Source organism: Pinus tabuliformis, chromosome 3_1, assembly GCF_031772625.1.
Source record: "Pinus tabuliformis cultivar Carrire ecotype Pingquan chromosome 3_1, CPIR1, whole genome shotgun sequence".
In the NCBI taxonomy this organism is placed as follows: domain Eukaryota; kingdom Viridiplantae; phylum Streptophyta; class Pinopsida; order Pinales; family Pinaceae; genus Pinus; species Pinus tabuliformis.
Window position 1 is genome coordinate 840,109,118 of NC_142301.1, and position 21,444 is coordinate 840,130,561.

Here is a 21,444-nt window from a genome sequence, read left to right on the forward strand (position 1 = left end):
TATATTTTGGTTTGCACTGTTTTATATGAATTTTTGTTATAAAAGATTATAATAAAAGGCCGGACTTAAAGCATATATGTATTATATTTTAAAGCCCCGACGAGTTCGCAAGGCATGCAAAGAGGCAGTTTTTAAAGTCATAAGGTAGGTTTTCGGGTGGAGAAAAAGCAGAAGATGGTTTTTATTGGAATCAACTCGATTCCATTCAGCATTCAACACGTAGCAGTCAGTTGGAAAGAGGAAACCGTCCATTTCAGGCGGGTATTCTTCGGGCTTATGTCCCACCCGAAACCTTTATAGATCGTTTGATCTGAAAAGCGTAAATCAACGGTGGGAATGAGTCGGCGGGAAAGTACACCTTGGGAATTGCGTTGAGCCTATATTGGAAGTGGAAAAGCATGTTTTTATTATACATTTTCTTTATAAAAGATATATGCACAATTCCAAATATTTTCATAGTTATTGCAGCCGCGTGCATAAGTCAAGTTTTACAGGGATTTTCAAGCCAATTGCGATTTGCGATGGAAGTCAGCGGAGCGTTTAGTTGGCGGATTTGACAGGTTATAAAGCAGGGTTTACTCTTTTGAGTTCTAGATTAATCAGGAGTTTGTGTTAATTTTGCTGTGTAAAGTGGAAAAATAGGGTTAGAGCTGAAGTTGAAGAAGAAAGACAATTTGATATGTTTCTTGGCATTTTGGCCAATCAGAATGCCCATGTAAGCCAGGATTACACAAACTAAATGTATTTTATTAAGACTAAATGAATTAAGCATCATTAGGGAATTTACAGAGAAATTTAGCATCAGATCTACAAAACAAGCCAGCAGTTACCATTCCCTTCTAAATCCAGTGATGTTTTGTTATTTCATGTTCTTTGAGGTGACTTTTACCCTCTGTAAATTATCTAATAGATTTTAGTTCATATAGTTAGGAAAGCAGTTAGATAGTTTGGGCAGTTTCAGACACTGTTCCACAATGTATAAAAACATGAAATTTTACTAAGAAAGGGTTCAAACTTTGGAGAACCCGGAGACTAGGCCACTGTATTCCTGATATAATCGTTGATTAATGAAAGAATCAGAATTTTCCATGAGTTGTTGCATATAATTTCGTAAGTTTCTCTATCATGTGTCATGCTATATTTTCTTCTTTTCAAGTATAGTAATGAAGCAGCAGACCTTTATTTACTTATGTAAATAAGGTTAAAATTCCTTAAAGAGCGCTCCTATACTTGAAGTCTTCATTTCCCTTCTAAATTATAGATAATAGTTTCTATGAAAGATCAACATATTATCTATGATTCAGTTCTCATTATCATAATTCCTGTAAGTTACAGATAGTAGTTTCTGTGAAAATTAGCATATTATCTTTAGCTTTCCCTTCAAACTTTCTTCATCCATCATTTATATCTAGCAACAAATGGCATTCTAAGATGTTCTGGTCATACATGTATTAAGAGTTTAAAACCAAGTTTCTAGGTCCTTCATTTGAGAACACAACAAACAATAAGTGATAGTGAGTGATATTTATTAATGTCTTAAGCACAATTTCCCTACAGCTAGGAAATTGGTTTCTTAATGAACAACAGGCAACATTGCAATAGAGATAGCAGGAAAATGCGATCAAGTTGTTGCTATGTTATGACAAGTCAATACAATTTTGAGCCCTTGGAGAAAGTCACCCGAACTTTGTTTTATATGGAACAAAAAAAATATAATGAGAAGTTTCAGAGAAGAAATTTGATAAGTTCAGCTTATTCAACTATTTTTTAGAGTGTGAACCTCCTAAGAAACCACCACACTTGGCTCAGGTTTCACTTTGTTTCTGGAGAATTTGAGCAATTTTCCTATTCTTTGGAGCCATAATCGTTTTCTAACATTTTTTGAGTTCAGATCAATAATTTGAGTGTTTTTCCTTGGTCTGTAAGGCAAGATATAAATCCGGGGGTGATGTTGGGCTAAGATTCAACAAAGTTAAGTGCTTGCAGGTACTGCAAGCTGCAAGCACTTACTATACAGTGCAATGTACACAAAGTTCACTAATTGGAGAGTTCTTCAATGTCTTGTGTAATGTATGTGTGGAATATCTAATTGCGAGCACTTATTGTACAGTGCAATGTACACAAGCTTCGCTAATTGGAGAGTTCTTCAATGTCTTGTGTAATGTATGTGTGGAAGATCTAATTGGAGAGCTCTTCAATGTCTTTGTGTAATGGTAACTATGTGTGGAATGCATGAATTAAATTTGCTTCATATTTCATGGTATGTACATTCCCTTCTATGAATTTCCAATACATCTAATAAGTCTAAGAGATTCAGAAACTTGGTATGTAACCTATTGAGTGCTAAACATGTTGATTAATTGTTACTTATCTTGGGTGAGTCATAGGACTGAATAATGTTGGCAAACCTAAGACCAAAATTTAACCACAAGACAATACATCATTTAATGTTATTTTCAATGTCATTATTCCATATTTCTATTGACATATAATCATGTTCATTTTTTAAGGAGTTGTGTTTGGTGCGATATTTTGGACTTTCCGGCGTCGGAATTTGTTGGAAAAAATTGAGGTTAAATCTTGATTTGTGCTATTTAAACTGGTTATTTGACTGTATATATGGATTCAGCACCCTAAAAAATCCCTAGGACACTTCAATTGTGCAGGGGTTACCCATCAAACTTGTGATTTCAATAATTTTTTGCTGGATTTTAAAAAAATTAGACCAGAAAATAACACTAAAAACAACTCTTTTTTTAATTTAATGTAAAGGATTCCAATGACATCATAATATCAAAATACTATCGAATTTCGAGCAAATTCCCAAACTCGTTTTCTATTTGAGATAATCTGAAAACTTCAAAGTCAAATGGTTTTCATTGCAAAGTGTAGGTCCTTTTAAAACTATTTGTGTGAGAATGGTTCGATGATCAATAAAATCGAGTTTCAATGCACATGAGGCATTTACCATGTGAACCTATCCGGGGAAGCTCCGTTCCCTAGCTAATCAGGTGGGAAGTGATTGTTCTGAAATGGTGCCCTACAAGTCATAATATCAAAATACTATCAAATTTCGAGCAAGTTCCCAAACTCGTTTTCTGTGTTTGAGGAGATAATCTGAAAACTTCAAAGTCAAATGGTTTTCATTGTAAAGTGTAGATCCTTTTAAAACTATTTGTGTGAGAATGGTTCGATGATTAATAAAATCGAGTTTCAATGCACAGATGAGGCATATACCATGTGAACCTATCAGGGGAAGCTCCGTTCCCTAGCTAATCAAGTGGGAAGTGACTGTTCTGAAATGGTGCCCTACAAGTAGCTTGTTGCTGAATCAATGGTGATTGCTTTAATAGATCCAAGATAGGTAGCACTCTAGTGTTACTTAGAATGTGATCTGTAAGTTTGCATAGTGTTGGCAGACCTGAGACCAAGGTTTAGATTCAAGTATTTTATGATCTCTCATTGTCAATATTATATGTTTTCTAATGACATTGTATAAATATTCATGTATTAAAAAATATTCATGTCTTTTTAATACGCAAGCATATATGGTTAACACTTCAACATTGAAAGGGTTGATTTGAAAGATCCTAATAAATTATTTATGGTGTATATATTTAGATATTTTAATGTCAAAATATCACAATATCAAAATACCAGGGAGTTTTGGAGCAAATGGTTTCTCCGAGGCTAATACAATCGAGTTCCAATGCACAAATGAGACATATCTATTCCCTAAACCATGTGAGCATATCAGGGGAAGCTCTGTCCTCTAGCTACTCAGGCAGCCCACTCTCTGCTTGAGTTGGTGCAAGGCCCTCCTTGAAGTTATCACCCTAGAGCTACTTAGAATGTAGCTCGGAGGTTGAACCATATTATCATCATTATTTTACAACTCTATATTACTTTACAGATAATTTAATTTAGTTGCCGACATTATCAATTACAGAGTAAACGTGGTTTGTACGCATCAAAACGAATGGTGTTGTTTGGACATAGGGTACCGCGCATGGAAGCAATCAAATCAAAAGCTCCCTTTGGCAATTGTTTTTAACCGTTAATTTTTGGACGTTAGGTCAGCGATCGATTCTCCCAGTATCTCAAACTCGTGAGTGGGCGTTGGAGTGGCGGGGCCAATGACAGGCTGCACGGAGCACAGTGAGTCAATCTCTTTTACATTCCGGAAAGGAAGTTCAATATTTTTTGTTTTTTTCGTATTTAGAAGTTAGATTTTTCGTTTTTTCCCCAAGTTAAAAGTTTTTTTCCTAAGTTAAAAGTTATATTTTTTGTTTTTTTCCCAAGTTAAAAGTTATATTTTTCGGTTTTTTTCCCAAGTTAAAAGCTATATTTTTCCTAGGTGAGGACCACTTCTGTTGGATAGAGCCCTCAGTTTCGTTGGATAAAAGAATGATAGGTTGGATGTTTTGTGTTTTTATTGTGGGATAAAAGAATGACATGGACGTTTTGTGTTTTTATTTTTTATAAGTGATTTATATTTTCAAGTTTTATGGATGTGGTCCAATAATTAGGTGGAGAAGCTTAGTCTTCACATGTCTTGTGGTCCAATAATTAGGTGGAGAAGTTTAGTCTTCACATGTCTTGTGGTCCAATTGTGGGCAAGATTATAATTTTTTTAGTTGAAAAAAATGAATTTTATTTTCAATTCTTTATGAGATTTAAACCAATAATTTGATGACACAAAATCTTACACATATCAATTTTTCCAGTTGAAAAAAAAAAAAAATATTTTCATTTCTTTATGAGATTTAAAGCAATAATTTGATGAAACAAAAATCTTACACAAATCAATTGATATACAATTGTCAGCTAATTGATGTGATTAAAAAATAAATGATTGCATCAAACCACTTATATATATATATATATATATATATATATATATATATATATATTTGTTAAGCTTGGTAGGTCCTCATTTTTCTATTAATTTTAATCAGCAAGTTACAACCAGTTTTGAGATTTGTTAGGTGGCCTCAACTTGCCCTGCGAGAAACCAAGTTTGTTGGCCACCTAACAACATGGTAAGCCATCCAAAAATGAAACATTTTGAGTCTTTCTATCCAAGCTACATATGACTGTATGTCCATATCTATCCCTCTATCTACCTGCCAACTAACATAATTGTAATTACAATTAAAAGTAAATGTTATTCGCATAAAAAACTATTAAACAAGAGACATCATTTCACTAATCTGCTTCTTCTGCTGAGGCAAAATCAACTAGAGCTGGGTCTTTTGCATTCGACCCCAGGAGTTCATCTACTGGCAGTATGCATGGCAAATGATTTTCGATTTGCTGGAGGTGCCCATCTTGCTTCTGCATCTGAAACATGAGTTTCTAAAATTCCTTTTTGTAATCCAGGAATGTTTGCACTGCAGCAGCCATATTCAGAGCCATTTGTTCCAGGGCCTTGCCCAGGATTCCCTTCATCGACCAGTAGAGGAAAAGAGTGTGTTTGAATTGGGTCACTCGGTCGCAGGTGTGGCCAGGATCCAGCACTAAGACCCGCCAGTCATCGGCTTCGATCTCCATAGAACCTGCCTATCGATTCAGGTCGGCCTCCCACTTCTCTATCAGCTGTCGGATTTCCTCATCTATGCCTTCATGATAGGCTTTTGTTGCTTCATTGATAATATTCACCGTTAGTTTGCAACCTCTCGACTTGCCCCCCGGATTGCTAGGTTCCCCTTCCTCTTGCTTACCCTTGTTTTTTCGGCCTCTGCCTCGGCCACGCAGGGTTGGGTTGTGAGAGCTTGGCGCTGCACGAACCATCTTGTCCCACCTCCTGCAATGTGTTCTGTGGCGGTGGATGCCCTTCGGAGGAGTGAGCCACCAACTTTCAGAATGCCCTGGACTTGTTCTGAATGACTTACCTGTACAAAGATCACCCAACATACATAAAACCTGAAAGAACTTCTCACCATCCATTCAAGGTTCATTACAATTTTTAATACAATTTCCAGAAACGACACAAGCCAATTCAGACTCAGGATTGTGATTGCTAGGCGCTTGGCCCCATACATTTCTCCTCACATGAGTGCGACTCAAGGGATTAACCTCCCCATGTTGACAGGAGGTTGTCGCCACTACTATGTCCCCCTGCACCCAGTTACCCTGCTCTCCCTCAGCCCCATTTCCCTCAGACTTCCAGCACCCATTGTGCAAAGGTTTTGTTCTAACTACCCAATTCTTTGTCGGGTCAGCCTCACTCAGTTGCAGAGCCGAGGCCACCATTTTACCGAGCCAGTTCATCTTTATGCTTACAGGGGCTCGCTCGTCCCCCCTGGCATCAACCTCTACCCAAGGCCATTCGGCCAGAAGCCCAGCGGGTCTCATGCATGCAATTTCCCTGCCCTCCCTACAAACCCTCCCAGCTTTCAAGGTTAGGAAGATCCCCCGACGGGACAACCATATGCCAAATAGAAGGGAAATGGTGGCGCCTCCAGGCCAATTTCCAATGCAGACCCCCTGACTCGACGCAAAACTAGACAGTGCAGGACTCAGACTCACAAAACCCCACTGAATGATGCCCTGCCAGCCCATACCATAAATCCCGTAAACTTCCAGCATTGCGAACAGGGAGATGGGGCAGACTACATACCAATTCACCCTCGTAGTGGTTGGTCGAGTGCATCCCTGGTCTGTCCGCCCATCGTTGCTTCGATCTCCTTGCAGACTCCAAGTATCTACCCACAGGTAGTCCTTCAACACCTCACAACGATAATGGAGATGAATACACCTCCTGTCACCACCCTCATGCATATTACTTCTCCAGCTGCCCGATGTGACCTTGCCAGCCTTTCCACGCATGTGGAAGGTGGTGGGTTGAACTTTCGAGGCCTTCACCATTAAATCCGTTGATTGCGTCGAGATCCTCGTACACACCCTGATCGGGGGACTAACAAATATATATTAACTAAAGAGTGCATTGGTATAAAATTGTCAATTGATTCACATGATTAAAAAAAATGAGATTAAAAAATTAAATGTTTCCATCAAACCACTAATAAATATATATTTACTAAAGAGTGCATTGGTACAAAATTGTCAATTAATTCACATGATTAAAAAATTGAATGACCCATGAAACTACTAGTAAATATAATATATATCTCATGAAGGGTATACATTGGGATTAACCATCAAAACTAAGTCTGTTTTTATCAAATTAAAGCTTTTTAATCCTTGCTAGTTTCAACCCTACTAAATAGGTAATTCAAAAAATATCTTTTAAAAATAATGTAAATTTTTAAATCACTTGTCCTTTATAACCTCCTCCCAACTCTTGGATGCTCAATGAGAATTGTACCTTTCATATTGTACAAATATGGGTATGAATGATGTTCAACATTTTGGATTCCACACTGATTATTTTTCATTATTGATTGATTTATTTTAATGACGTCCATGAGGCTGAACAATCCTAGAGACCAACTTGATAATAATAGTCCTAGCTCATCTTCATAATCCTTTCGATGTCAAATATTCTACTATGGATCTTGATCAAAAGGCTAGCAATCTAGTTAATCTTATCCTCATCAAATAGAAGGTGCATGTTGTCGACCTTTAAACTATTTTCATAATGAATGTGGATATCCTCTTAGGCTACACATTCCATGATAAAGTGTCATTCTATCTCCACCACACCCTTATTGCAGAATATGCAAGTTATCTCTTCCCGAACTTCCTTGGGTACCCTCCACCTACCAATCTCACATCTAAGGTGATGTGATCTTGTCCTCAACTAACATCTAAAGGCTATAATCATTTATATTATAGTTAACTCTCATCTATTCCTTGATATGCAAGTTATCTCTTCCCAAACTTCCTAGGGTACCCTCCACCTACCAGTGTCACATCTAAAGACTATAATCATTTATATTATAGTTAACTCTCATCTATTCCTTGATATTGTGTGGGCTTCCATAACATAGACTCCATCATAAACTCATTCTTAGAGAATCCTATCAATGTATTGACTTATTCATGATTTAAGTGTCACTTAATATCAACTTCTAACATAAGTTTGGACACCTTAGCTTTTTTAATCCCCAATTGAATTGAATTCATGTGTTTAGTGCATTTTTATCCTTGTTGGCATGCTAATTGGCATGACATTTAATATCCATATTTAACGTGCTTAGATCCCTTAGTCACCATAGTGTTGTTTCCTTTATTATCTCCACCCTCAATCTTCACTTTGCAAAAAAAAAAAAACAAGGCTTTAGTCATAGGTTATGGGTGTAAGGTGTAATGACATTGCAAACTTATTAACAAAATTCACTATAATTGTGTGTTAGTGACAATTTTAAAGAGTAGACAATATTTGTCAACTGAATCCATGGAAATCAAAGTCATCTATCTTTCTTCATGTTCATATAATATTCCTCTCTAAAAGCATCTAATATATTGACAAATCTAACAAGGTTATAACATTGTTATTTGATATTTTCTTATTATGTGAGAACATTTGTTGGCTTCTCAATCACTTAATATATAATTCATGGCATACACATTATGGTGATAGATATTTAAAAAAAGAACACGTAATTAGTACTTGAATGTAAATATATCAACTATCCACTAATCTTGTATAAGTTTAGTCAAGCTTATCGTAAACATAATGTATACATTTTCTTTGCTTCACACAAAACTCTGTTAATGATTTTGTTGGGAATAAAAAACACTATTAAAACCAATGATAACTTTATTTTTTATTATGTTTATTTATGAACATGCACAAAATGGACTTAATCAATATCATAAAGCCCAAAATTGGGATTACAATGGTAAGAATTGTGATTTTTTATATTGAATTTTCTACATTATCAATTTCTTGTTATGTTCATTCTCCTTTCCCCAATTTTATGCATCTTTATTTGTCACATTCTTTCACTTTCTTCATCTTCTTTCTAGAATCACAGGCACTAGTGTGACAATACTTTTAAGTGTCAAATGTTTAAGAAAGCACCTTACATCTCTTTACCTCTTCCTTAATGCGAGCCCAAGAGCAATAAGATGTATCCTTTACAACCTTAATATTTGGAGTAATAGTTTTGATGTTTCTATGAGATTTTTATGTAAGATATGCAAAAGATAACATAATTCATGTTATCATGAGATTTATGCAATAGGGATTATGCTCCAAATCCACTATGTCATGTTTTTTTTAATATGGCTTAAGAGATAAGTAAACAATCAATGTCCTCACTAAGAATAATATATTTTGTGGTCCGGATGAATAATTATATTTTGCTTCGTGTTTTATTGACCTTAGGAATTATACAAGTATTGACCTACATGTTAAGAAATAGATGGAATAACACTAGATTTGCATATTCCTAAAGCATTATAAAATATGAAGGATCTCTTCATGGCTCTTATAGAGTTTTGAAACAATTACCACCTTTTAATAAAGACCTCGACCTATTATTTTTTTCAAACAAAAAATTACAACAAACGTGATTTCTATAGTTATACATGATTGTAATACACTTGTGATATAAAATCTAAGATGAAATGCTTAATTATCATATGAAATGCTTAAGATGCACAAACCAAATCCTATTTAATATGGATGTTACAAAAATGTTTGATTATGACTTTTATATCTAAAGTTTTAAATCATCATTTTTAATGATTTGAAATTCTATTTAATAAAATAAAAATAGTTAGGTAATAATGTTGTTTTTAATATTGTAAACATTGTATTTTAATTAATAAACACATTTTGGTATCTATAAATGTTTTTATTTGATATTTTGATGTAAATTTGCTGAACTTTAAATTAGGAAAGGAATTGAAAATTTTGATATAAATAACGTTTTAAAATTTGTTATTAAATTAAATGACAACTTAAAATTTTATTTATTTAAATGGATGCAAATTTTGTTTGATGTAAAAGTTTTATTCTGTTCAATATGAGATAGTGCACAATCTCATTATCAGAGGGAAATTACAAAATTTTCATAGTGTGCTTGGCTTCTCATTGTTATAATATCTTAAAAAATTATGAAGTATGAAAGATGTGCAAATAAGATTATTAATGATGAATATTCTATGTTATGTATGTTTATAATTTTTTTTCTTCCTACGTTACTAATTGTTATAATATCTGGCCCACGGGGCTTTGGATTGACGGTGAATGGGTGCGCTGTTAAGGCACTCCTTGTGATAGGTCACCGGTTCAAATCCCCCGTGGGTACTTAGGTTAGTCTTAACTAGGGAAAAAGAAAAGAAAAAAAAATTGTTGTAATATCTAAGAAATATGAAAGATATGCACAAACTGTACAAGATTGAAGAAGATTATTATTGAAAATGAATATCTTATGTTTGTATGTTTATAACCTCTTATGCCAGTTGTAGCTTGCAAAGTAGTTTTGCAGGGTGTATGTAGAATGGGAATACCATCAAATGCATATAAACGAGGACAACATTCTTGGATAAACATTTACTACTTTCTTTTCTTCCCACATCCACAACTTTTATGAAGCGGAGGAATGAATTTCAATGAATTTTAAAACTTTTATGAAGCGGAGGAATGAATTTCAATGAATTTTAAAACTTTTATGAAGCGGAGGAATGAATTTCAATGAATTTTAAAACTTTTATGAAGCGGAGGAATGAATTTCAATGAATTTTAATGGCACCACAGAAGAGAATGTGAAGATGTAAAGCAGGTATCTGAGAGAATGCAGAAAAATACAGAATTTCTTGAAGAAATGCAGAATAATACCATGAAATGTTATCAATACCTTCGAAAGTTCTTGGTGTTCTTTCTAAAAAATTACACCGCCTCTATAAGATTTCACATGCTCCAAAGGATCCAACATTTCAAATACGGATGGTATTTTTTACCCGTTCAATTTTTTTAATCAAGTTAAGAAGAGTACATCTAATAGAATAGGGGGGGTTGCGTTGCCAAGACCTTTCAGCCACGAGGAGTACAAGGATCAATATGTTGATGACACACTTCAATTAAGTTCACCTAAAATTGTAGGGGGAGGACAGTATTGAATCAAAACTGAAGGCAGGGTCTAGAATAAGGTAAAGACCGTTCTATAAAATGAACAAGTTGTGCAAACAAAGGGAGACAATAGGGTAGGGTTCTTGAGAGAGACTGTTGCAAGCCAGCGGAGATAAGTACCAAAAATGCAAATAGATATTTTAAGATTCATTACAGGGTGCAGTGCTCTTTGCAGCAAAAACAAACCAAATAATTGGAAACTTGGACTGTGCACTTCACTGTTTGTTAGTCAGCCCTGGGGAAGTATCTCTATGGACTCTTTAGGCAGTTTACCAAATTTCAAAGACAAGACAAGGTAATAACAATTTCTGCCGTTCGTTGAATAAAATGTGCATGCTTATTCTTGTAACAACACCATTACAAACCAACAAGGCAGGAAGCAGTGGGCATGCTTTTTAATAAATATGTGAGTTGTAAATGGGCATTAAAGGAGTGGGCTTGTAAATGTCCACTGTGAGATTTTATAAATATGTGGTTTGTAAATGGGCATTAAATGAACGGTGCTGTATATGTCTACTGTGAGATTTAATCCTGCCAAAATCCAAGAGTAGACATATACAACCCTGCTGTGAGATTTAATCCTGCCAAAATCCAAGAGTAGACATATACAACCCTGCTCATTTGATGCTCATTAGCAAACTACTTATTTTCAATGTTTTTTAATCATGTACAGGTATATTTTGGATTGGAGTTGTCTTTAGTGTGATTTTTTGGAAGCTTTTACGGTGGGTTTTTCTGGTGTAATTTCTTTAAAATCGGCAGGAATTTATTGAAATCACAAGCTTGATGGGTAACCCTGTGCAATCGAAATGCTCTAGGAATTTTTGAGGGTACTGAATCCAGTCAAAAAACTATACAATTGAAATACTCTAGAGATTTTTGAAGGTACTGAATCCAGTCAAAAACTATAGTTTAAATAAAGACAACTCCTTTTGGATTGCCCCAATCCTAAAATTAAGCCTCAAGGTTAATTAATTGGTGGACATCGCAGAGGAAATATGATGTTGGACATGACCAACATGGTAAGCACACAATTTCCTAGTGGGCTAACCTAAGCAATGATATGTCAAAGGGGGTATGAGTAAATGTCTAGTGGGCTACTTAATCTAGCTCTACGTAAGAAATGATAGGTCAAAGGGGTACGAGTAAATGTTGAAGATGACTCGGTAAAAAGATTTTCAAGTTCTACAGAGGATTGGAAAGAATGCATAGGAGTTTGACTTACCACCATACATGCATATCTGTATTCAGTGGTTAATGTTGAAAAGAAAAATTGTTCTAACCTCGCATCTTGATGGAGAGGTTGATAAGGAACAGATCCACTACCTCAGGCATTAAACTCGAGCACAGAGTTTGACAGTTGAGAGCTTAGCATTAGACTCACAAACAGAAGTTGTAGAGGGCATAGTTGCGTGAAGAAAAGTTAGGGAAACCGACCGAGATATAAACAGGGGACACAAATGCAATAATCCTAAAGATAATAATGAATTGTTTCAGAGTGGACACAAATGCATCAGTGTCAAAATCCCAGGAGGGATGTGTGGGTGACAATAGGTAGATAACTACCCTCACCTGTAACAAAATTAAAATATGTTTTTTGGGACCAAAAAGCCCCAAATGGGAGGGGTCTGGTTCGTGGCGTGGCGAAGATGAGAAGTTAGAAACAAGAGAAAAGGAAACAACAACCCATATATATTCTCACTATGAGGTTAAAATAGCAGAAGTATTCTATCATTTGCACCTCTACAGAGAGAAACAATAGCCAGTTTTGTCCCACTGTATAGCAGCAGGTTGTAAGATATAATCTGTATTCAACATTTAACCAGAGATTATATTATTGAGTGTTGTGGAATGTTTTCTCCACATATATTTAACTATGTTTCATCCCTGTGAGTCCAACTCAGAGCAACTCACTGCAACTCAGAGCAGCCTAAGTCACCGGAACTTGGTTTTATATCAACAACCAAAACCTACTGGGCAGCTTCAGGCCAGAGGTCTGGTAAAATTCAACCTATTTGCAATTTGTTGAAAGCGTGGACTTTTAAAGAAGCAAAATATTGAGGCTTGGCTCCAAATTCCTGACTCAGTTATGACTTTGGTTACTAGAGACTGCAAAGTAATTTTCATGTTCTTCCGAGGCCTCGTACACTTTTTGAAGTTGTGAAATTTTAATCTCCACCATCCAACATTTTTTGAGTTCAGATCAGTGTTTAAGCGTTTGACCCTTGTCTCAGTGACAAGACATCAATCCAGGGGAAGTATTGGGCTAAGATTCAAACAAATCCTTAATTCAAAAGGAGTGACACGATATCTCCGCGACCATGACGAGTCACCTATCATAATGGAGTGTTATTGAACTGATCTCACAACATTTTATGAATGGTAATACACTAGCCTGTAAGATCTTTCAGCATAAATGAATAAGATTATTAATTGGAGAGTTCTTCATTTTCTTGTGTCATGATAATTATATGTAGAATGGATGTAGTATATTTGCTTCATGTTTCACACTCTGTACGTTTCCTCCTCGAACTTCAAAACATCTAACATGAGGTTAAGAAAGAACTTCAATACAAAATGTTCCAGAATTTTTATGTAGATAAGTCCAATGATATCACAAGGTCAAAATACTGAGGAGTTTTGGAGCAAATTATCAAACTCAATTTCAAGCCCTTACAGAAGTGATCTGAAAGTTTAGTTTTCATTTTCATACTGCAAGACCTATTAAAACTATGTGTATGTGAGAATGGTTTCAATGTGTTTCATGCAATCGAGTTTCGGTTAGGGCATGCTCTGTGGTAGAACTACTCAAGCAGCCCAGTTGAGTGGGAAGCGATTGCTCTAAGTTGACAAGTGTTGAAGCAATGGAAATTGCTTTAACAAATCGAAGGCAGGATGTTGAACCATGTTAGTAGCTTTATTTAGTTGATGAATGTGGCTTGCAGGGAGAGTGAAGCTAGTAAATTGATAAATTGTGGAAGTTATTTATGATACAAGGTCCAGGTAATTTATCAAAATATCCATGAGTTGCTCAAGACTCGATATTATTGCTATAAAAATTATAACTCAAATCACTTACAGTATTAGCAAATTGCAATTTCTTGCGTTCTTGTGTGTAAACATTGGAAATGATGTCAATTGCGTTTTTTTGTATTGGGAGTGATTACTTGAATTTTTTGGGGTGGCTGGTTGATTAAGAGAAATGAAGTCATTTGGGTTTTCTAAATAGAGAAATGATCAATTGGTTTTTTTTGAGTGATTTCTTGATTTGATTTTAGAAAGGTATTTTCACCTCCACTCAAGATGGATTTTTCTGTTTCCATAAATATCATATTCAATTATATAATATCATATGCATTTTATAAAGACTTCAGCTAAAGATGTATCTTTTAATGAATACATTCTTTGGCTCAGACCCTCTCAACAAAATCATTCGATTGCTCTTGTAGATTAAGATACTTCTCTGTTTACTTAAAAATGAAAAGAAACATTCGATTGCTCTTGTAGATTAAGATACTTCTCTGTTTACTTAAAAATGAAAAGAAAATTATATATATTCGTAGTAAGAATACATAAAACAAAACTAGATTTAAAACATTGAAAGATTATTTCATGTATTCATAATTACATTAAAAAATTGGATGAAAAACAAAACAAAAACATCTGTACATTTTTTTGAGCCTTGAGCATCAATCTCAATTGCATATTTGTAACTACATCAAAATTTTGACAAAATATAATTCATGATTCTGGTATGAATCTTAAAATGAAGGCAACAAAGAAGCTGCATCGAGCAGTGGGCGATCTGCTTAAAACAGTAGCAGATGCATTAAAAAAGCAAGTGAATAAACCAATACAATTCTGTTTTTTTCAGGAAGAAAAAGTTGTATATATTCATAAAAGAAGAAATTACATATTGCAGTAGCAGACGCATTAAAAAAGCAAGTGAATAAACAAATACAATTTTGTTTTTTTCAGGAAGAAAAAGCTGTATATATTCATAAAAGAAAGAAATTACATATTGCAGATCCCTGAAGCATATGCAGAAATATAGACCGAGCCACAGATTACAATTCTGTTTACTTATGAGATTTACAGGGCACCGAGCTCCAAACAAAGAATGGCCATTTACAGGGCACCGAGCTCCAAACAAAGAATGACCATTTTCACTGGGTGAGAACATAGACGGCATATATAATTCCTGGTAACCACCCAAAAAGTGTCAGCAGCACACATATCCAGAATTCAACCTGTAACAACACAATATAACAGCAAACCCCTCAATTATAATTTATAATGATAACATTTATACAGGAATCAAAAGCTTCAAAAAAGAGATTGAAGCATTGTCGTTGGATAAGGTACTCACTTGGCACTCATATTTGAGAAAGACTCCCAAAGGAGGCAGAAGTATGGCCAACAAGATATCTATGAAGGTTGCACTGCCCATGATGAAATAATAAACTGGTACTCTGAATCTTCTTTTCAGATTAAAGATGATACACCAAAATAAACCACAAATCCACTCTCAGTCTAAAGAAGTCTTATGCTAAAAGGACCTTGATGGACTCCATTTTAAAGGGCAATTGACAGCCCAATTTCTCAAATGCATAGGCCCCACCATGAGTGTACATTGTAGCTTACTTGCAGCTTAAGTTTACTAGCAAAAAGGGTGGGATATTTAACATGTCACTATAATGTACCCACTGCAATCCAGCTGTATTTTGGGTCTGTCAAGATTAAAAACTCGGAATATTGATGGCAGCATGTGATCCATAGATGACAAATAGCTTTTTGAAGAATGTAATGGCCCACATTATTTTAAGTGTATGGTGGAAGATGGAATTGTAGAGAAAATGTGGCATTGCATGCATCATGGTCGTTATGCTTTCAAATTAAAAAACAACACGTGGCAGCGATGATATAAATGCAACACATGGCAGCGATGAAATTAAAAATGCAACACGTGGCAGAAATCAAATAAAAGCTTCCCTTGCCAAACTTTTCAGCTATGTTCGACCGTTACATTTTTGGATATTAGGTCGGCGGTGGAAGCCGCAAATATCTCAAGCTCGCGAGTGGTCGCCGGAGTAGCGGGGCCGGTGACAAGTTGCATTGAGTAAGTACGATGAAAAATATAATTTTACTTTAAAAAAGCATTTCCTATAAAATTGTTAACTAATTATGTGATAAAAAAATGGAGTACTCGATAAAGCGTCAAAAAGATATAATATGTGTTGGCTGGAGGGTGTACTTTCCCATAGCTGCCCCATGGAGACTGCACACCGCTTGCCGCATTTGAGGTACGAAAGGGATTAAAGATTTTTAATTTTTTAATCGATATACATTTTGTGTGGATAATATATTTTAAGTGGGGAAAATAATGCCCATAGGGGAAAAAGAAGAAAGAAAATGTCCAAAATATGTATGGTAAAGTGTGTTTAATAATCTGTATTGTATAGTAGGTTTAATAGTGAATTTGTGATAGTTTTGAATATTTTTAAATAATTAGCGAAATTTAATTTTAATTTGTAAGAAGTGGGTTGGTATTTTATACCAAAATAAATAATAATCTATTTTAATATAATTTTAAATTAATATAATATTAAAAAATAATTTGAATTTGTTAAATTTTATTAACATAATTAGTGAAGGATGAGTCTAGTTAGTAAGGCGATTTAGGATCAAATTTCATGGAGTTTGTGGGGAGGAGATTTAGGATCAAATTTCACGGAGGAGCTTGTGGAGAGGAGACAAGCTAAAATCTAGTGAGCTTAACCTAAGGGTGACTTTGACGAGTTAGATGCCCACAGGTGAAGCCTCGAGGAACACGCTAAAATCCAGTCAACTTAGCCCAAGGGTGACATTGACCACTTAGATGCCCACAGGTCAAGCCTAGAGGAACACAGACAACTTCACAAACAAACACAAAAAATAATATATGTTTAATAAATTTCATAGAATTGGTTTAAAATTTTCAAAATTTAAAGTTTTTTGGGACCAAAATAAAAAACAATATAATCTGCTTTTTAGATATAAAATTGTTATAAATAAAATTAAAGTAAAATATTTTTATTTTTGGCGAGCGGTGTTGATAAGCCAATGTCACTGACAATCTTACTGGCACACAGTTTTGTAACAAAGCTTATTACAAATAAAAAAGTAATAAAATAAAATAAAATTAAAATAAAATATTTACAAAATATTTTGATTTTGAGCCAGTGGTATTGATAAGCCATGGTGCACATAATATTGTAACAAAACTTATTTACAATTTAATAATATTGGTAGTCAAATAAAATAAATATCCATCATTAATTTAAAAAATATTATATAATTAAATTAAAATAAAATGTTTATAAAATATTTTGATTTTAAAATAAGTTATAGTTTTCGGCATGTATTATTAATAAAACATCATATAATATTGTAATAAAACCTAAATTATTATAACATCTAAATTTTGTATTTTTTACAATAATTTTTATTTTTAACCATTCAATTTAAAACTACATGAAAATATAATTTAAAACTACATGAAAATATAGTAAGAAATCATTGAATGTACATATACTTCTGTGACTCATAAATTAATAAAAAACAATTTACTTAAAAAAATTAAATAATTTCACCAAATACTATTACAATGGGCCACTGGAGTGGCCCATTGTTTAAGTGAAATTATGTTAATTGGGTTATCTGGAGTGGTTAATTGGAAATTTTGTGATGGTTAGTTGTGTGATTCTCCTTCATTCAAATTAGATTATTTCAATTATTTAATTTTATTTTTTCGACTTTTGAACTAAAATGTATTTTTTAGTTAATAAATTCTTGGGCTCATACTCTATTTATATATAAATAAATATATTCTTTTTAAATATACACACAACACAACTCAACTCAACTAGATTTAAAATATTGAAATATTAAAAACTTTAAAAACATTTGACATAAGGTCATCTGATTGGAATAATATCTATATGAAGTATTTGAGATAAGGTCATCTATTTGGAAAAAAATAGATATGTGGTATATTTTTTGAGCCTTGAGCATCAATCTCAATTGCATATTTATAACTACATCACAATTCTGACAAAATACAATCCATGATTCTTATATGAATCTTAAAAGAGGGAAACAAACAAACTGCATCTAGCAGTGGTCGATCTGCTTAAAACAGTAGCAGATGCATAAAAACACAAGTGAATAAACAAATTCAATTCTGTTAGACTTATGAGATTTAAGTGGCACCAAGCTCCAAACAAAGAATATCCATTTTCACTTGGTGAGGATATAAACGGCATATATAATCCCTGGTATCCACCCCAAAATAGTCAGCAGCACACATATCCAGAATTCAGACTGTCACAACACAATAGAACAACAAACCCCTCAGTTATTATTTATAATGATGAATATAACATTTATAGAGGAATCAAAAAGCTTCAAAAAGGAGATTGAAGAATTGTCATTGGATTAGGTACTCACATGGCACTCATATTTGAGAAAGACTCCCAAAGGAGGCAGAAGTATGGCCAGCAAGATATCTATGAAGGTTGCAGTGGCCATGATGAAATAATAAACTGGTACTGTGAATCTTCTTTTTCAGATTACAAGATGATACACCAAAATAAAGCTCAAATCCACTTCCAAAATAAAGCTCAAATCCACTCCCAGTCTAAAGAAGTCTTATGTTAAAAAGATCTTGATGGACTCCATTTTAAAGGGCAATTGGCAGCCCAATCTTTCAAATGCACAAGCCCCACCATGAGTGCACATGTAGGTTACTTGCAGCTCAAGTTTACTAGCAAAAGGGTGGGATATTTATCATGTCACTATAATGTACCCACTGCAAACCAGTTGTATTTTGGGTTTGTCTACTCTAAAAATTCAGAATACTGATGGCAGTGTGTGACCCACTGATGACAAATTGCTTTCTGAAGAATGTGATGACCGACATTATCATTGAATGTGTGGTGGAAGATGGAATTGCAGAGTAAACGTGGCACTGCAGGTATCAAAACTGACTGTGCTCTTTATGGTTTCAAATACAAATGCAAAACGTGGCAGCAATGAAACAAAAATGCAACACGTGGCAGCAATGAAACAAAAAAATGCAACACGTGGCAGCAATGAAAAAAATGCAACACGTGGCAGCATTGAAACAAAAGCTTCCGTTGGAAAACTTTTCAGCTCTGTTTGACCGTTACATTTTTGGAAGTTATGTCGGCTATCGAATCTTCAAATTTCTCAGCTTCATGAGTGGTCACCGACTCACCGAGCTAGCGGAGTCGGTGACAAGTTGCAGTGAGTTACGGTGAAAGAGATATTTATACTTTAAAAAAACATTTCGTTAATGAATTATGTGATTAAAGAAAATGGAGGATTCGATAAAGCGGCAAAAAAAAAATACAATACGTGTTGCCCGGGGGGTGTACTTTCCCATATATCCCATTTTAATTTTTTAATGGATAAACATTTTGGTGTGGATAATCCTTTTTATTTAACATTATATAAAAGGTAACTTAATGTATACGCTTAGCTTGAATAAAAACTGATAGTCACATCGGAATGAAATAGGTTAAATTTTTTATTATATTTAAATTGTTTATCATAAATATGTAGATTTGATATATTAGTTTGATGTTCCAGGTTGGTTGTGATTTAAAATATAGTTTAATTTATGAAAAGATATTTTGTGAGGTATTTTTTTTGGTTATTTTAATTAAATTGGATCTATAATTAAAAAATGAGTTTAAGTTGTTTAATTTGTAGGATTTAATTGTCTAAGGGTTTTTTAGGGTTTGAATATATTTATGCATTCAAAAATGTATTTTAAACAATAAAAATTGGTAATCAGGTTTGAGATTGGATCCTAAGTGAAAAGGTCATTTCATCTATAAGTTAAACTATGCAATGATTTTAAAATTAAATGATTATTATTTATTCTAAGTTATATATGAGTAATAGTTAGATGATAAACATTTTAATTAATATATTTTAAATTTTGTGAATATTATCTTTAATAAATTTGTCAACATATATATAATGTTTATTGCCAATTAATATGTTAATGTAAATTGTAGGCCATTTCATCTATAAGTTAACCTATGTAATGATTTTAAAATTAAATTATTATTATTTATTATAAATTATATATGAGTAATGGTTAGATGTGGAAACAATTTAATTAATATATTTTAAATTTTGTGAATATTATCTTTAATAAATTTTTCAGCATATATTATAATGTTTATTGCCAATTAATATGTTAATGTAAATTGGTTTTTTCACTTAAGAGGATTTGAACTAAGTACTTATTAATATTTAATTAGTGAAAAGCCTAACAACATTGATGACATTGATGAAATTAAGCTGACCTAATCTTTTGAATTGATTTTGGACTCAGATCTATCGAGCATAAAGAAAGATCAAATCTTTTAAGGCGAATTTTTTTATCATTTAATTTCATGTCGTATATTGGTTCCTTGATATTAAATGAATAGATTCATATTTAAGATGGATTTGTGTTGATTTATGTTTTTAGATTTTGTCACATACATATGTATGCCATAATTTGTTTATTTAGGAGTCATAAAGTATTATGTAAACAATGACATTCAAGGTTCAAAGCTGTCGTGAGTCAAGCTAACAACAACAACAACAAAACTTTAAAACTTTATCATCTAGTAATATTGAATGACAACATCTGCTCTATATTAAGATTAAGCAAAAGACTCTCTACAATTTACTACATATCATTTTTATTACACTAATATTAAATAATCATAACTGCTATTATAAAATCATTCTTATTATTTTAATATATATATATATATATATATATATATATATATATATTAAAAAATAAATATTGAGGAGATTTATCTCCTACTTGTCTTGTGCGCATTTAATAAGATTCATCATCATAAATGTAATTATTGTGTGATTATTCATTAGTTGGATCTGTGAGATTTAGTCCAACTAATATAGCTCTTACTTTGGTGTTTGGTTATGGTTAAGATAGAATTTCTATCTTGAACCAATACTTGTTGTATTTATGTGTGATATGTAATAAAATGCAGAGAAGTTTTGGTGTGCAATTAGTTTTCTAAATTGGTATCAGAGCCAGTGTCTTTGTGGGTAACTCCCTTAAGGGAGGGCCCAGGATTAGGCTAGAGATGTGATTTATTAAGTTATTTGTTACCTACAGTATGTGAGATTAATATAAGATTGTGTTTTAATTTTCTTGTGTGTGTTTTCTAGAATAGGCAGAGAAGTGTGAGGATGAATATATGTGTGAATTGAAAACTTGAATGCAACATGGAACCTCTCATTACGTGTGGAAATTTAAAGATCAAGACGACTTCATATACTCTATAGCCTTCACAGATTCA

At 33.5% G+C, this 21,444-nt stretch overlaps 2 protein-coding genes across 2 annotated transcripts; both read right to left on the reverse strand.

Annotated features, from left to right (window-relative positions):
- Positions 1 to 14,997: 14,997 nt before the first annotated feature.
- On the reverse strand, positions 14,998 to 15,608 carry LOC149190133 (hydrophobic protein RCI2B-like). The gene is made up of 2 exons (XM_089412041.1): positions 15,417 to 15,608; positions 14,998 to 15,297 (listed from the first exon to the last, which is right to left on the reverse strand). The coding sequence occupies exons 1-2, from the start codon at positions 15,495 to 15,497 to the stop codon at positions 15,214 to 15,216; spliced, it is 165 nt and encodes a 54-aa protein (XP_089268167.1). The 5' UTR covers positions 15,498 to 15,608; the 3' UTR covers positions 14,998 to 15,213.
- A 2,491-nt stretch (positions 15,609 to 18,099) lies between these two features.
- Positions 18,100 to 18,750, reverse strand: LOC149190134 (hydrophobic protein RCI2A-like). The gene is made up of 2 exons (XM_089412040.1): positions 18,536 to 18,750; positions 18,100 to 18,409 (listed from the first exon to the last, which is right to left on the reverse strand). Exons 1-2 carry the CDS (start codon positions 18,614 to 18,616, stop codon positions 18,326 to 18,328), a joined length of 165 nt encoding a protein of 54 aa, XP_089268166.1. The 5' UTR covers positions 18,617 to 18,750; the 3' UTR covers positions 18,100 to 18,325.
- Positions 18,751 to 21,444: the final 2,694 nt, after the last annotated feature.

Bases quoted from the DNA above. Each gene is read 5' to 3' on its own strand.
- LOC149190133 (XM_089412041.1), bottom strand. From the start codon at position 15,497: ATGGGCAGTGCAACCTTCATAGATATCTTGTTGGCCATACTTCTGCCT. The intron at 15,298-15,416 runs GTGAGTACCTTA...GTGTTGTTACAG, and splicing joins TTCTCAAATATGAGTGCCAA to GTTGAATTCTGGATATGTGT.
- LOC149190134 (XM_089412040.1), bottom strand. From the start codon at position 18,616: ATGGCCACTGCAACCTTCATAGATATCTTGCTGGCCATACTTCTGCCT. The intron at 18,410-18,535 runs GTGAGTACCTAA...GTGTTGTGACAG, and splicing joins TTCTCAAATATGAGTGCCAT to TCTGAATTCTGGATATGTGT.